The 15,264-nt window shown below is 48.9% G+C and overlaps 1 protein-coding gene across 2 annotated transcripts; it reads left to right on the forward strand.

Moving 5' to 3' along the window:
• Positions 1-5,055: 5,055 nt before the first annotated feature.
• On the forward strand, positions 5,056-12,359 carry LOC103711167 (dehydrodolichyl diphosphate synthase CPT3-like). 2 transcript variants are annotated; one of them, XR_016395770.1, is made up of 3 exons: positions 5,056-5,230; positions 8,636-10,228; positions 10,327-12,359. XR_016395770.1 is itself a non-coding variant. In XM_008797216.5 (2 exons), the coding sequence occupies exon 2, from the start codon at positions 8,650-8,652 to the stop codon at positions 9,517-9,519; it is 870 nt and encodes a 289-aa protein (XP_008795438.1). In that variant the 5' UTR covers positions 5,056-5,230; positions 8,636-8,649; the 3' UTR covers positions 9,520-12,359. The 2 variants fall into 2 exon arrangements, 1 of the variants encoding a protein (XP_008795438.1); XM_008797216.5 differs by having other exon boundaries at positions 8,636-12,359.
• The last annotated feature ends 2,905 nt before the right edge of the window (positions 12,360-15,264 follow it).

Consider the following 15,264-nt stretch of genomic DNA (forward strand, 5'->3'; position numbering starts at 1 on the left):
TTGTAACAGTACAGCCCCCGGTCTGTTATAAAGGCAGTTTTCTCCTCGTCCTGTGGAGCCATCATTATTTGGTTGTAGCCGGAGAAGGCGTCCATGAAAGACAGCAGCTGATATCCGGAAGTCGCGTCGACCAGTTGGTCTATCCGTGGAAGCGGAAAGCTATCTTTGGGGCACGCCTTGTTCAGGTCGGTGTAGTCGACGCACATCCTCCACTTCCCGCTCGCCTTCCGGACAAGTACGACATTTGCCAGCCATTCGGGGTAGCTGACCTCCCTTATGAATCCTGCCTCCAAGAGCTTGTCTACCTCCTGGTCGACCACTCGGATCCGATCCGGGGCACAGTGTCTCTTCTTCTGCTTTACTGGTCGGTGGGTTGGGTCGACGTTGAGGGCGTGAGAAATGACCTCCGGGTCGATCCCAGGTACATCGGCCGCCGACCAGGCAAATACATCAGCATTGGCTCGGAGGAATTCCACTAACCTGAGCCGAGCTTCCGAGTCGAGGCTGGCACCGACCCGGACCGTACGGTCCGGGCGACCCTCCTCAAGGGGAACTTCGATCACACCCTCGGCCGGCTCCCCGTGCCGCAAAGCCACCTCGTCTCTGGCGTCAAGGGACTCGACGCTTAGGGCCTCCACGGGCTTCTTCCCTTTGAGAGTTGCTAGAAAACATTGCCGTGCGGTCGGTTGGTCACCTCGGACCTCTCCAATCCCGGCCGCCGCGGGGAACCGCATTAGCAAATGGTATGTAGAGACTACCGCGCGAAGGGCGTTCAGTCCGGGTCGTCCGAGGATAGCGTTGTAGGCCGAGGGAACACGGACGACCAAGAACCCGAGCCGCACCGTGGCTTCTGCGGGTGCAACGCCCGCAGTCACAGGCAGCTCAACGACACCTTCGGCCGAGATAGCGTCTCCAGTGAATCCTATGAGCGGGGTGGATGTTTTGTGCAACACTTGTCGGGACAAGCTCATCTTTTGGAAGGCCTCGTAAAACAAAATATCAGCTGAGCTTCCACTATCTACAAGAACACGCCTTACATCATAGTTCGCCATAGTGAGGGAGATCACCATGGCATCATCATGGGGGGTCTGAACCCCCTTTACATCCTCATCACAAAAAGTGATTACATTTCCGACCCGCTGCCTCTTCGCGACGGCCACCCCTGATGCTTCCACCGAGCCCCCTGCATTCCTCACAGGCCGAGAGCAGCCCCCAGTGATGGTGTGGATCACGCCCGCGACGGGTCGATTCTGCTCCCGAGGCTCCTGAGGGGCCGGGTCGGCCGGGCGCGGGTCTGCGGGGGGACGTCGGTCGTTTACATATCGACCGAGACGCCCTCGGCGGATGAGAGCCTCGATCTCGTCCCGAAGCTGGAAGCAGTCTTCGGTGTCGTGGCCGTGGTCTCGGTGGTACTCACAGTACGCTCGAGAGGGCCTCCTCCCAGGGATTTTCTTCATCTGCCTCGGGACCGGGAGGTTCTCCCGCCCCTTGACCTCCATAAGGATCTGGGCCCGGGGGGCCAGGAGTGGGGTGTACCGGTTGAAGCGTCGGTGCGGAGAACGAGGGCGTGGGGCGCCGTGGTTCCTCGCCGGTGACGGGCTTCTGCGCCGATGTTGAGGCGTCGGGCTCCTCCTCTGGGGTGCCTCTTTTCGCCTTTTCTTCCCGAGCTTTAGAGGGGCCTCGGCGGCCTCCTTGTTCCGGTGGGCGGCTGCCTCCTCGGCGTCTGCATACTGGTTCGCCCGAGACAACAGCTCCGGGAAGCTCCGCGGCAGGCGTTTGTCCAGGGAGAAGGTGAGTCTGCCCTTCCGGAAGCCACGCTTCAGGGCTGAGAGAGCCACCTCCTGGCTCAGGTTCCGGACCTCCAATGTAGCCTTGTTGAAGCGGGTAAGGTAATCCCGCAGGCTTTCTCCCTCGTTTTGCCGGACATCAAAGAGGGAGTCGGAAACCAATCGCCGCCGGCTACTGACGGCGAAATGGCTGATGAAGAGGTGAGTGAACTGGTCAAAGGACTGGATAGAGTCAGCCTCCAGGCCGGCGAACCACGCCCTGGCTGGGCCACGGAGGGTCGCCGGGAAGGCCTTGCAGAGGAGGGGATCTGATGCTCCATGGAGGAGCATAAGAGTCCTGAAACTCTCCACGTGATCCCGCGGGTCCGCCGCCCCGTCATAGGGCTCGATCGCCGGCATTTTGAATTCCGGCGGATTTGGGGTCCGCAGGATCCTCGAGGCAAGCGCCGGTTGGGAGGAGATCTCCAAGTCGGCGAAGAGATCTTTGGAGTGGCCCTTCAGGACCTGGAGTTGTCTGTGGAGATTGTTCACCCGCCGGTCCAGGGAGCGCGACCGGTGGGTGGGAGACAAGGAGCGGCGCGAGGGGGACCGACTGGAGTGCGGGCCCCTCGAGGACTGGGGGGTCGGAGAACGCGCCCGGGTCCGCCTCTCGTACCCCGCGCAGCTTCGATGAGAAGGTCCTGGCAGAATGGACCGTGCTCGAGAACCTTCCTCGCGCCGGCGCTCCTCCCCATGAGAGAGGAAGGAGCGCGGGTTGAGGAAGACAGGTGAGCGCTCGGGGGGCAGCGGCTCCTGGGCCCGCTGTGGCGCTCGAGACATCACACCCTGCAGGTTCTGCACTACCTCCGCGAGGGTGCGAACCTGCTGGGCTAACTGGTCGAACTGAGCGGCTTCGACCATCTGAATGGGGGGTGGAATGGTGGAGTGTTGCTGAGAATGTGTTGGAGACGCAGCGGCCTCCCGGCCGGAGGCGCGAGAGGCCCCGCGACCGGAGGCATTGGAAGCTCCACGACCACCTCGCCATGCCATTACGATCGCTCTGAGATCAGTCCCTTCCTCTAGCGCCAACTGTTGCTGGTGGTCCAAATCGAGAACGATTGACACAGCGGTGTGAACGGGGTTCCGTCTGAGTTGTCTTGGTTGGTGTTGGTTACGCTCCACCTTCCACCAGGAAACCTGCGAGCAAGCCTCGCACCACCACTGGGGTAGTGGGGGCCCTCCGACGATCAAGTCAGAGGAGATTGGAGGAGAAGGAGAGATAATAATCGCAAGCAAGAGAGTGCTCTGGAAGATATTGCTTACCCCCCCTTCTCCCCCCAGCCGCATATATACCTGGCTGGAGGGTCTCTGAGGGGGGTTTGTCATCGTGGGCGCGGCGGAGTGGCCACTGACATGGCCGTTACAGGGCGTCGTGGAGCAGCGCTGGGTACGGCCATGACAGGGCGTAGTGGAGTTCCGCTTTGTACGGCTGATACAGGAGATCGTGGAACAGCATCGGATACAGCCGTTGCAGGGAGTAGTGGAGCAGGAGGCCTCGGCGTGCCTCTGGGAAGCAGCCTGTCGTTATCAAGAGATCTCCGACTCGGGGTCGGAGTGCTGGATCAGGGGGCAGCCGACCCGGGGTCGGGCTGCGGTGCTGAGGATATCCGACTTGGGGTCGGATTGCTAGATTAAGGGGCAGCCGACTCGGGGTCGGGCCGCGAAGCCGAAGATGTCCGACTCGGGGCCGGACTGCTGGATCGAAGGGCAGCCGACTCGAGGTCGGGCCGCGAAGCCGAAGATATCCGACTCGGGGTCGGATTGCTGGATCAAAGGACAGCCGTAGTCTTCATGGGCGCGCGTGCCGGTCACGTGGAGCATGGCGGCTTAGTTCCCCCGTAACAGATACTATTTATAACAATTTAGGACCTTATCTAAAATGGCTAGCCGGAAGGTTTTATTTGGATTTCTTGATCCTGTACAAGTACCCAAGATCTATCCAACGAATAATCGATGTAGGACTAAACACATACCCGCATGGTCCTCGCACATACTATAAGTCCATTGAGATTTAAGAAGGGCGGCTTGCTTTATCCTTACTATAGGTTATTTGAAAAGTGGTGGCACCGGAGAAGGTGAAGATAGCGGCTAGTGCCGCTAGTCTTGACAATAAGCTCCATGTGGAAGACGTGCTTGCAAAAAAGGGAACGGCTGGTGAGTGGGGGTTGTCCGCTTTGTAGTTGTTGAATCTGTCTCCCACCTATTTCTCATAAGTCCTTTTGTTAAATCTAGATGATGTACCTCGAAGACTTGCTTGAACATTCATGAATAGCCAGCTAATCTCCATTTGGACTCATTGGCGATGTAAAAAAAAAACAGCCACAAGTTAGAAAAGCTTGGGATCAGTTATTAATGATCATATTCTAGCATATATGGCAAGAAAAAATAGAAGGATCTTTCTACTAAGAAAAAATTCTATTTATGTAACTCTTCACAAAATTCTTCACACTTTTAGACTATGGAAGTAGCTGGGTGCCGAAAAAATTGTTGAAAAGCATCAATGATTTGGGGCTCCTCGTCATTCTTAATTTCTCCACAAACCTTTTAGATATGCATTATATTTAATTTTCTTTGTAAGCTGAATTTATATTGGGACACTCTTGTGTCTTTCTTTCTTTTTTTTTTTTTTTTTTTTTTAAACCTCCTCCCTCGCACCCCAAAGGTCATAACCAACAAGAATTTTTTTTTTAGCTTGAATACTTTTATAAAAAATTTAAATTTACGTGAATATCCTGTTAAAATTTATATTTATTTATGTATCCTCATAAAATACTGTTTTTGCATAAATATTCCTAACGGTTCATCTAACATTATTAATAAAAACTTTATTTATTTAAATTAAAAATAAAATAAAATATTAAAATTATTTTTTTATTTTCCATCGTAATCGTATATTTCTTTTGGCACACGTCTATTCAAAGAATATTTTAGTTATTTTAATTTCAAACCGTTAATTTTTTAACAGCATTAGATGGTGTGGATATATATACAAAAATAAAAATAAAATAGAGTAGAATAGCAAAATAAGTATTTTACAAAGGTATATGTATATAAATATTAATTTTTAAAAAATATTTATATAAAATTAGATATTTAGAAGGATATTTATGTGTGTGTATATATATATATATATATATATTTTTTTTTTTTTTTCCAACCGCGATAGGTGTGCTAATCTCCAAGCATCCAATCGGCGCTATGCCCGCGTGTCGATCATCTGCAGTCTCGTGCGCCGCCGCTCCCTCGATGCTCGTCCACGGCCTTCGTCCATCGAAAACTGAAAAGCAAGCGGAACAAAGTCCGAGTACCCGCTGGTCCTCTCGCGTCTTCTGCTCCCTTCTTCGCGGCCGGCCAGCGACTGCCGCTCCGTCCCGGCTTTTCTCCCTCTTCTCTCAGAGATCCAGGTGCGTCAATCCCCGCCACGTCCTCGATCTTTTTCCGCACTCCACTTTTTCCATCTTGTGTTTTTCACTCATCTGATCTGTTTTTCTTACTCAATCCATAATTTTTTTAGCGACCCGGCCCACAAAATTGAATCTTTCGTCTTGTTTCTAATGTATTATTTAATATCAATCGTAGCCTCTTTTCATGGATTTTAGATGAATTTCGTTAGATTACTTGTATAAATTTCTATTCGTTCATGTGCTGCGATGGATGGATTTTATTCATTGATATCTAGCATTTTCAGTAGTTTTCTGCTGCATTGGAGCCAAATAGATCCTTTGAATGATTAAGCTGATGGTTTGACTATCAAAACACAAAGAGAAGAAGCTACGGATCATAGATTGTCATAGATATTTTTTTCTCCTTCTTTAATTTAGTATCAATAGAAATAAATAGATATTAATTATTTTAATGTATAGGTTGATTCAAAGAGAGATAGATTGCTCAAACTGCTGTATTTTGCACTGGGGAGCTTCCTGTAGTTGCCGTTTAAACCTTGTACTTTGTTCAGAGTCAAGCATTGTTACCCAGTACATTCCGCCCACAATCTAATTGAGCCATTATAGTCAAGTTCCCTTAGTTATAAGTTGTTTCAATTAACAGGGTAACAGAAGCCCAGAATTTCAAAAGCGCTATGCATCTTGCACTCTTACAGGCTGCCCATGGGAACGGTAGGTTCTAGGCAGGGGGGCCAGTGGTTGAGTGCCTGAAGTTTCCTGCGTAATCGAAGGAGAAAGGGTTAAACAAACCAAAAATAATAAAAAAAAAGATCAAAAAAGAAAATCCAAATATGAAATTTGTATAATTTGAATCAAAGCAATAATTAGTTGCTGTGTCAAAATAGTAATTTTTATAGTTGCGCAATGCAATAACGACTTACAAGATCTCTACTTGTAAATAACAGCTGCATTTGCAATTGGATATATTTGCAAGTCTCTAAAGCAATAAGGCAGCAGCAATCAATTGAGGTTTCTCGGTTCCATTTATGATAATGCAAAATCATCCAGGGTGATGTTAAATAAAATTAACCTAATATAAGAGGGGTGTGTGAGGGTCCAAGAGTTAAAAGTCCCTCCTGGTCAGGCCACACATGTAGACTAATTAGGCTAGGAAGGCCCTTGGGTAGCCATATGCATTAAGCAAGCACCTAGGTTGTCATGTGGTCCATTTTTGAAATATTATTATAAACAAGGTTCGCCGTACCGGTATCGGACTCCGTACCAGTGCCAGGACGGTATGGAGTACACCATCGGTACCAGGACGGTACGGTACGGTACGTCTGGTACCGTCCAGTACGGTGTGGCATAGCATATCATAATTATAAGTTGATATATAGTTTCCGGTTGATGTTATTAATATCTATCAATCATTGTTCAATTTTTTTTTTGTGTCAATTAATTATAAGTTGGGGCTTTCTGATTTTCTTCAGATGGTTGTCCTTCTATAGCTCCCATAATCCACAATATTTTGAAGTCCTGCCCATGGACCTTCATTTACAATTTTAGAATTATGTTTAGGTATAAATGGCTTTAAGGGTCCAGTTGTCCTCCCATTCATGGACAATATTGTCTAGGATTGCTTGCATTTAAGAATATACCGCTACGAAAACCGAAGCAAAAGGCATAAAGAACCAATTATGTACCGACCTCGCATATTTTCGCAACAGCTTGCAGAAAAGACCTATCTTCCATATCTCATGCTTTGAGCATCTAAAATTATTTCTTTATATTCCTTTATGTATAATTTGTTTATATGAATAAAACTGAAAGCATTTTATTTGGTAGTTGTTTGTCATTCAACTACTTTCTGATGAAGAAACACTAGTACGAACAAATTCCATTTGTTTGCAAAGGTTCATTAGTTTCATTGGTATTACTTCATGTGCCTTGGTGAAATATCTTATCATTCAAAGTTATATTATTCATGGAAGATAACGACAGCTTGAATGCCCAAATGTTTTCAACCATTTTTGCAGAAACCCACAGAGCTAGCCAAATAATAACAGGGAAAAAAAACTTTGGTGCATGTATTCAATTAGTATCTAGCTTTAAACAAAGTTTAAATTAAAAAAAATCAAAAACTGTACATTGAATCATGTCCTAACATATTGGATGGTAGTGTCATCTTCTAAGGTCAAATTTATAGTCACCAGAGCAATGGATTTTTTTGCTATTTGTATCTGATCTTGAATGTAATGAAGGTGGAAGCTGTATAATGGTTTCAACATACAGTTTAGGCATTCGATAGCATGCCTTATACTTCTCTCATTGCTTGTTCCCTTTGTAAAACATGGGGAGCCCTTTTACTACTATGAAGGTTCCTAGAACAGAACTTGAGGCAAAGCATAATTTTTGGTTTGATCTGTAAAAAATTATTTTTTTTGAAAAGAGAAATGATACAACACTCCTCCAAATTCCTGTTCATAGCAACAAGTTATTTTCTGTACCATGTGTAGGTGCTATACCAAAAAGGTACTGCACCTTATCCGATGTTTTATCTGATAGGAACACCGTTCCCTCTGTAGTGTCCTTCAGATATATGAATGGTGACTTTAAAAAGGCTCTGCTGGACATGTTAAAAGCACTAGCCTGATGATGCCGCGAGTGCCTATCCTTTGCATTTCGAAACTGCTTACCATAAGATATTATTGAGAGGCTGGGTTATGCCAGAAGTTTACTGAACTCTTGTCACATTTCTAAATAGTATATTGACCTTCTCATGCATCAAGGTTCATCATGAAAAGAATCTCAGCAAGAATTTATCATGTCATGATAGCTACATCCTTCATGATCATTTTGTAGAAACTTCTGATGCTATGACTCCTAAAAGGAAATCTGATGGATAGGATCTTTTTAAAACTTATTTTACAGGATTTGGAAATTTCTGGTTTGTATGACAAGATCTTCTAATTTTAATACCAAAATAATTTTCAATTTCTCACTGCATCATGTAAGGAAGGTGCTATGCACCTTACTCTTAATTCTTTTTAGAAGTTATGCCTAGTTTGTTTGATGGAAGAAATTAACATAAATACTATGCAACAAACTCATAAAAAATGAATTTATGATATCGAGCAGACACTAATAGTTATTAATGGTCTATAAGATTATTGCGTGTTTAAAAATAAAATCAGGATAGTGCATTATGTGTTGATTTTGCATCCTCAAATTTATGATATTTCTGTTCTCTAAAGAAATGGAGGGAACAAAAGCTATTGTTGTTGTTGTTGTTGTCGTCGTCGTCGTTGTCATTCTGAGATAGGTTGTAGTTATTGATACCCTTCCCAAGTCTATTATGATGGGTTCCTTGATATATTGTCCTTCTAATTTATACTAATGACATGACCTGAATATGTGTATTCCCAGGGTAGGATTTGGTAATGGAGACGCAACGTGAAAACAGTGCATCCAATCTCCTTGGTGGTGTTTGGTGCTTTCTCCGTAAATGCCTCTTTTTTGTGCTCTCTTTTGGTCCAATGCCTAACCATATTGCGTTTATCATGGATGGAAATCGTAGATATGCCAAGAGCAGGAGAGTCAAACAGGGTAATGGTCACAGGGCTGGTTTCACAGCTCTCACATCTGTTCTCCAATACTGTTATGAGATGGGTGTGAAGTATGTGACTGTATATGCTTTCAGTATTGAAAATTTTAAACGACAACCTGATGAGGTGCAGTCGTTGATGGACTTAATGAAGCAAAAGATCGATGAATTGCTAAAGGAAGAGAGCATTGTGAACAAATACAGAATTAGGATTAATTTTTGGGGAAACCTGAGTCTTTTGAGCGAGCCGGTAAGATTAGCAGCTGAAAAGGCAATGGCAAGCACTGCCAGGAACACGGGACCAGTGTTTTCAGTATGTGTGGCCTACACGTCGACGAATGAGATTATGCATGCTGTTGAAGAATCATGTGTAGAAAAGAGGGGCAGAATACGGAAAGGGTATAATAATGGTTATAAAGATGAATCAGTTCAGGCAGATAACAAGGATAGTGTGATTTCAGTCACTGATTTGGAGCGGCACTTGTACACGTCTGATTGCCCTGATCCTGATATTGTGATCAGGACATCGGGAGAAACTCGGCTGAGTAATTTCCTTCTCTGGCAAACTACTTTTAGCCACTTGCAAAATCCAGTCCCTTTATGGCCAGAGTTCTCTTTTAGGCACCTCGTTTGGGCCATTTTAGAATACCAGAGGATCTACCCTTATCTAGAACAGAGGAGAACTTCGAGTAAAGAGAAAAATTGAGAGCTATGATGTTTAGCTTCAGAAGTTGTGCCACATTTCATTAGATTCAATTGTGTTGCAATGATATGAGCTTTATCTGTTTTAAAATGAATACAATGCTGTACTTGCAATTTTGTGCTGGCATGATTGTTTGAGGATGGTACTCGTGATAAAGAGGTTGAAATTTGAAAAAAAGGAGGGTATTATACTTTTTCATGAAAATTCTTGGTTTTGGTGGAGGCAATGCTCTTTCAGCAGGAAATTAGGTGATTTGACATGTAACTTCTGTGTCACAACGGTTCTATTGTTTTCCATAAGCATATGCCCCTTCATTTTTACTGCTTTGCTGCTGCTGCTGCTGCTGTCACCATTTATTTTTGTTGTTGTTGCTGCTGTTTTTGTTGTTATCAGCTGCTTTCAGTTTTTATAAAGCAAAATTTATTATAGGTTCCAAAAATTTAATACAGTATCTTGGCTCTAAACATTGCCATCACAAGTGAACATTGTTCTTTGATATGTTTTAATGCCTTCAGTCAATCAGCATATGTTTATTCAAATACCTTTTTTTCTGCAACAGGCTGCAACAGCTGCTGTACCTTTTTTTTTTCTGCAACAGCACTGCTGAAAAGCCTGACCAACTAGGAGTCACCTGAGTGCCATTAAAAAAAAGAAAAAATAGAGTGGATAAATGTTGGGCATGGATGGTTTCCGAAGAAATTTTAAATAATTGGTATCGCATCTACATACACTTCCTGTAGAGAGACAACATAGAAGCATATGTACATGTTTTTGAAGGGCAACCAAATTAATTAGTGTTGCTGGAAATAGGGCCTGGGGGCGACCGCTCGGCCGAGAAGGAGGAGCTTCGGCGGGTGGCGGTGCGTCGGCATGCTGCGTCCTCCGGGGGACCTGCAAAAAAGCCAGTGGGCGGAGTTTCCTGCGCCGGCTCTTTGATGCTTAAGTCAGAAGAGGCTTTTGTAGAGAAACAGAGAGTTTTGCATATCGAAGTTAGAGTTTTCAGATCAAGAAGAAGAATCCCTCTTTTGAAGAGGAAGAAGTTCACCTTTTATAGGAGAGATAAAGGGTTACATGTGATGTGATCGGACGAATTAAATAAGTTTCCGTCATGATTGAGTACGATCGTGTGAATTAATGCATTGCCGTGGAAGACCAGACTAGAGCCAATGAGTTGTCATGGGTGATCGGACGTAGTCGAGTGAATCAACTAGTTGCCGTGGAGGGCCTGAGATTTTGGGTAAGCCGGAGATCGTGGATAGCATGCGCATTAATTATTGAGTGAGCCGGAGATCTGCAGAGGCCATGCGCATTAATTGTTGACAGCGGTAGTAGGGCATGGTCCTCAGTTGAGCTGGCAAACGGAGCATGATGCGGTGGAGCTGCAGAAGGATGCGGCCGTAGCGGGTGGATGATAAGGTTGGGCTTCTGAGGTCAAGAATGCCGAGGTCGGGTGCCCTGGTCGGATGCCTCGAAGTCGAGCGCCTGGTCGGGCGCCAGGTCGGGCGCCTTGAGGTCGCTGCCGCTTCACCCGTCGTCATGTGCCGACAGCAGTCCATTTTTTCTCCAACACTACCCCCCGACCTTCCGAGTTTGAGTAGCCCACGACCTCGGACGAAGGAAGTAATTCCAGGTTGGCGGGACCGGGCAGTTTTAAATTTCTCCGCCATTCTACGCGCTTCGGGGCGTCCTTAAGGAAAGGTGACGCCCCTTCGCTTTTTGAAGCCGTTTGAAGCCGCAGGTTCATAATGAGGTCCCGAGATTCGACGGGACGCCGCTTTGATTTTGCTTTTAAAGCGTTGATCCAGGTTGATATGCCGCTTTGGTTTCCGAGGTCGACACGTGGCATAATCCTGGTGGAAAGTGGGATCCGGCTCTATCAATCTGGGTCGTTGGGAGGGTCTATATAAACCCTTATTCTGGCCCTAAGGGCTCTCGTTTGGCCGCCGCTGTTGTTGTTTCTTTTTCTGCTTTCTTCCCCCTTGTTCTTTGATCTTCGTTTAGTTTCTTTCGGCAGTGTTCCAAGGCGTTTTCCAGCGATCATCTTGATCTTCCACCTTTGGGTCGTCGGCACTTTTGGCGGAAATCTCAGTAGGTGCTTCCCCCTTATTTGTTCGGAGGGTTTTTGTCTTCTTTTCTTCTTCTTTTTTTTTTTTGGGAGATGGGTTGTGGCCCGGACGAAGTCGGGTCCACTTTGGTCGAGGAGGAGTTGGATATGATCGGCGAGTGGATTTTTCCTCGGCGCAGGTTTTGTCTTGAACCCACGGGTCGGAGGATCAGGTGACGAGGCCTCTCCCAGGTCGGATTGGGGTGTACGTAGAGACACTCTAGGCCGGCCTACGATTTCTCTTGCATGGTTTCGTGAACGAGCTTCTGGCGACATACCAGCTTGTCCCGGCGCAGCTCGCACCGAACGCGTGGAGGACCATCATCGGTTTTCTGTCCCTCTGCCTTGCGCACGGGATACCGACCTCGGTAAATGTCTTCCGTCAGTGCTTCATGTTGAAGTCCAATCCGGCGGATGGGGAGTGGCTTTACCTTGCCCTTCGGGGCGGTAGGTCATTCTTCCGGGGTGCTCCTTCCTCCATTCGTGGGTGGAAGGAGAAGTTTTTCTTTCTTTCCTCTGAGCACACGTGGGGATTCGACCCCAGGTGAGGGCAGCCCCGGCTCAAGGCCGCCAACAAGCTCCCCAGACTTTCAGAGAGCAAGCAGAAGATCCTCGGCGCTCTTTACAGCCTCGAGGAGAACATTCTTCTGAATGACCTCCTGAGTGAGGTGGCTTTGGTGAATGTCGGCCTAAGCTCGGCGCGCCCTCAGGGTAAGAGCGATTATGTGGCTCTGTTCTGTCGTCTTTTGTCTTATTTGTTGTACTTTTTCTCTTTTTCTCTCTTCCCCCCTTCCCTTTCTTCTTTAGTGACAACCTGACATCCGGGCTTCTCTTTTTTCGTCTTTTTAGATATTCCGGGGATGGTGACCAGTAATGCAGCTCTTTACACCCGGTACAAGAAAAGGACGGCCGAGGCCGGCGGGGTTCCACCCGAGCCCAGGAAGAAAGCTAGGTCCTCGACGGCCGCGGCCACCGAAGCGAGTGCCCCCGGGACCGGGACTTCTGACGCTATCCAGAAGGAGGTTCCGGGCATCGAGCGCGCCGGCTCGAGCTCTGCGAGGACTTCCGCGGCCCTCGCTTGTCCAGCCCCTATCTCTTAGCGTTCCAGTCGTCAGGTCATCCGGTTGCGGCGCTCGGGCCCCGAGCCAGGGAGCGGCCTAGGGGTCCCGAGCTCATCTTTGCCGAACTCGGTGAGACCCAATCTTCCGGGTTCTTCAAGGGATGAGGCCCATCCGGAGAGGAGGCCCTACTGCCCGAAGTGGACCGTCTTCGAGGGTGACTCAGCTCTTCACGACGGCCAGATAGTGCGTCAAGTATTCCGCGTCGCGCTGCTTCCGGCCGATCGAGCCGAGTTCCAGGCTGCAGACTTAAACAGCCTCATTGATGGAACCTTCTGCTCCGCCATTCGGGTAAATTTTTTGCCTTAACTCCCATATTCGACTCTCGGTCTCGGCTCACTCCTTCATTTTTTCTTTTATAGCATCTTCACGAGGTCGATATGTTGATCTCTGTGGCAGCCGACTATCGAGATAAGGCTCGGAGGAGCCAGAGTGCGCAGAAGGAGGCTGAGAAGAGGCTTGGCGAAGCCGAGGCCTCGCAAAGGGAGGCCCTTGCAAGGACGGAGGCCGCCGAGGCCGAGCTACGATCGGTGATTGCGGAGCTCGAGGAGGAGAAGGCCGTGCACGCTTTGGCTAGGTCAGAGGTGCGCGCCTCCGAGGCGCATCTAGCCGAAGCTCGCTCTGCGATCGTTGGCCATCAACATGAGGCGGGGGTCGCCCGACTGAAGATCGAGCAGCTCGAGGCTCGAAAAAAGAGGACTTTGGAGCAAGCCCAAAATGCGGTGCAACTCTTTCAGGAGTCGGAAGAGTTCCGTGACTTGATGGAGGAAGAGGCCATGGACGGGCTTATCCATGGCATCGACGACTTCCGGAGGCAAATGCGGCGGATCTGCCCTCAGTACGATCTCGATAGTCTTCAGCCCGGCGGGGGGATCGTCGAGGGCGAGGGCGAGCCCGAAGGTCCGGCGGATGGCGGCGCAGCCAGCGGGACGCCTGCGGGCCCTGAGGCCGAGCAGGAAGCCGTCGAGGCCGAGGTCGAAGTGGTCGAGGAGACCGCTCAGGAGGCTTCCCCTGGAGAAGTTGTCGGAGGCGCTTCTGAAGGAGCGTCCGAAGTTGCTCCCGAGGCCGCTAGCGGCGTTCCGACCGAGGCTACTGTAAATGTGCCCGGATCGGTGGAGGACCCCGAGGAGGCTCCGGCTGAAAATTCCGAGGTGATTTTGTGGACGACCTCAAGGTCGGCGCCGAAGCTGCAGCTGCCCCTTAGGACGCTTTTTCTTTATTTCTGTAGATGAGGTCGGCCTCCTCGTCGGGCTTTGTAATTGGCCTCAGGGCCCTTTACTAATGAAGGCTTTTTTCCCCAGTCTTATGTTTGCTTTTATAACGAACTCTTACTTTAGCTATTTAAGCTGAACTTTTGTTTGGTGAATTTTCACCAAGTCCCTGGGCTCGGCTTTTAGAAAAATTCGCTAAGTGCTTGAGCTTGGAACCCGCCAGAGCCCGCCGAGTGCTTAGGCTTTAGGCTTTAGATTTTCAACAAAATTTCGCCAAGTCCTTGGGCTCGGTCTCCGGGGGGACTTTATTAGGTCTTCGGATTGTAGACCGAAGCCGAGTTGTCGTCGAAGCTTGTATGCTCTTTGGTCCCGAGCTTTGTCGAGGTGTTGTTGGGTAGAATCTGAAGTTGAATTTGTGGTCGATGAGAGTAGGTGTCCTCGAGCTTGGCCGGGACATTATTAGGTAGAGCTCAGGATCGACGTAGTAGGACGTTTCGAACCGGTCTAAGGCGTTTGAACCGGGACAGGCCTCCGAGCCGAGTCAGAGGGTCGTGCGCGAGGCTGAGGGAGCTCGGGCTTGCAACTGGCTCAACGGGACATCCCAACCTTGGTCGGGGGATTCCGAGCCTAGCTGAGACTTTGCTCTCGAACAATCGGAGCTGGATGGGTGTCTTGGGTCGAGCTAAGCGACTCCACTTCAAGATCGACTTTTAGCGGCGTTCTTCGGCCTGTGGTCGACCCGGCGTGGTGCCTTTGTTCAAATTGGGGCATATTACTGTAAAGGGGGCGTCGAACAGTGCCGAATGTCGTCGAAGCATCATGGAGATATCGCGGAGATGTCGCTGCGAGGTCGAGGGAGACTTGGCTCGCGGTTGACTTGGCGGCGTTTGGCGGTGCTTTCCGAGTTCGTGGGAGCTTGGGCTCGCTGTTGACTCAGCGGGGCATTCCGACCTTAGTCGGACGGGGCCGTGCACGAGATTGAGGGAGCTCGGGCTCGCTGTCGACCCCGTGATGCTTCCTGAGATCGAGGGAGCTTGGGCTCGCTGTCGACTCAGCAGGGCATCCCGACCTTAGTCGGAGGACCGTGCACGAGGTCGAGGGAGCTCGGGCTCGCTGTCGACCCCGCGACGCTTCCCGAGATCGAAGGAGCTTGGGCTCGCTGTCGACTCAGTAGGGCATCCCGACCTTAGTCGGGGGACCGTGCACGAGGTCGAGGGAGCTCGAGCTCGCTATCGACCCCGCGATGCTTTCAGAGATCGAGGAAGCTTGTGCTCGCTGTCGACTCAGCGGAGCATCCCGACCTTAGTCGGAGGAC

The sequence above is a fragment of the Phoenix dactylifera genome, chromosome 6 (genome assembly GCF_051530095.1).
Source record: "Phoenix dactylifera cultivar Ajwa chromosome 6, Ajwa_hap1_PhDact_Kaust_v1.1, whole genome shotgun sequence".
NCBI lineage: Eukaryota > Viridiplantae > Streptophyta > Magnoliopsida > Arecales > Arecaceae > Phoenix > Phoenix dactylifera.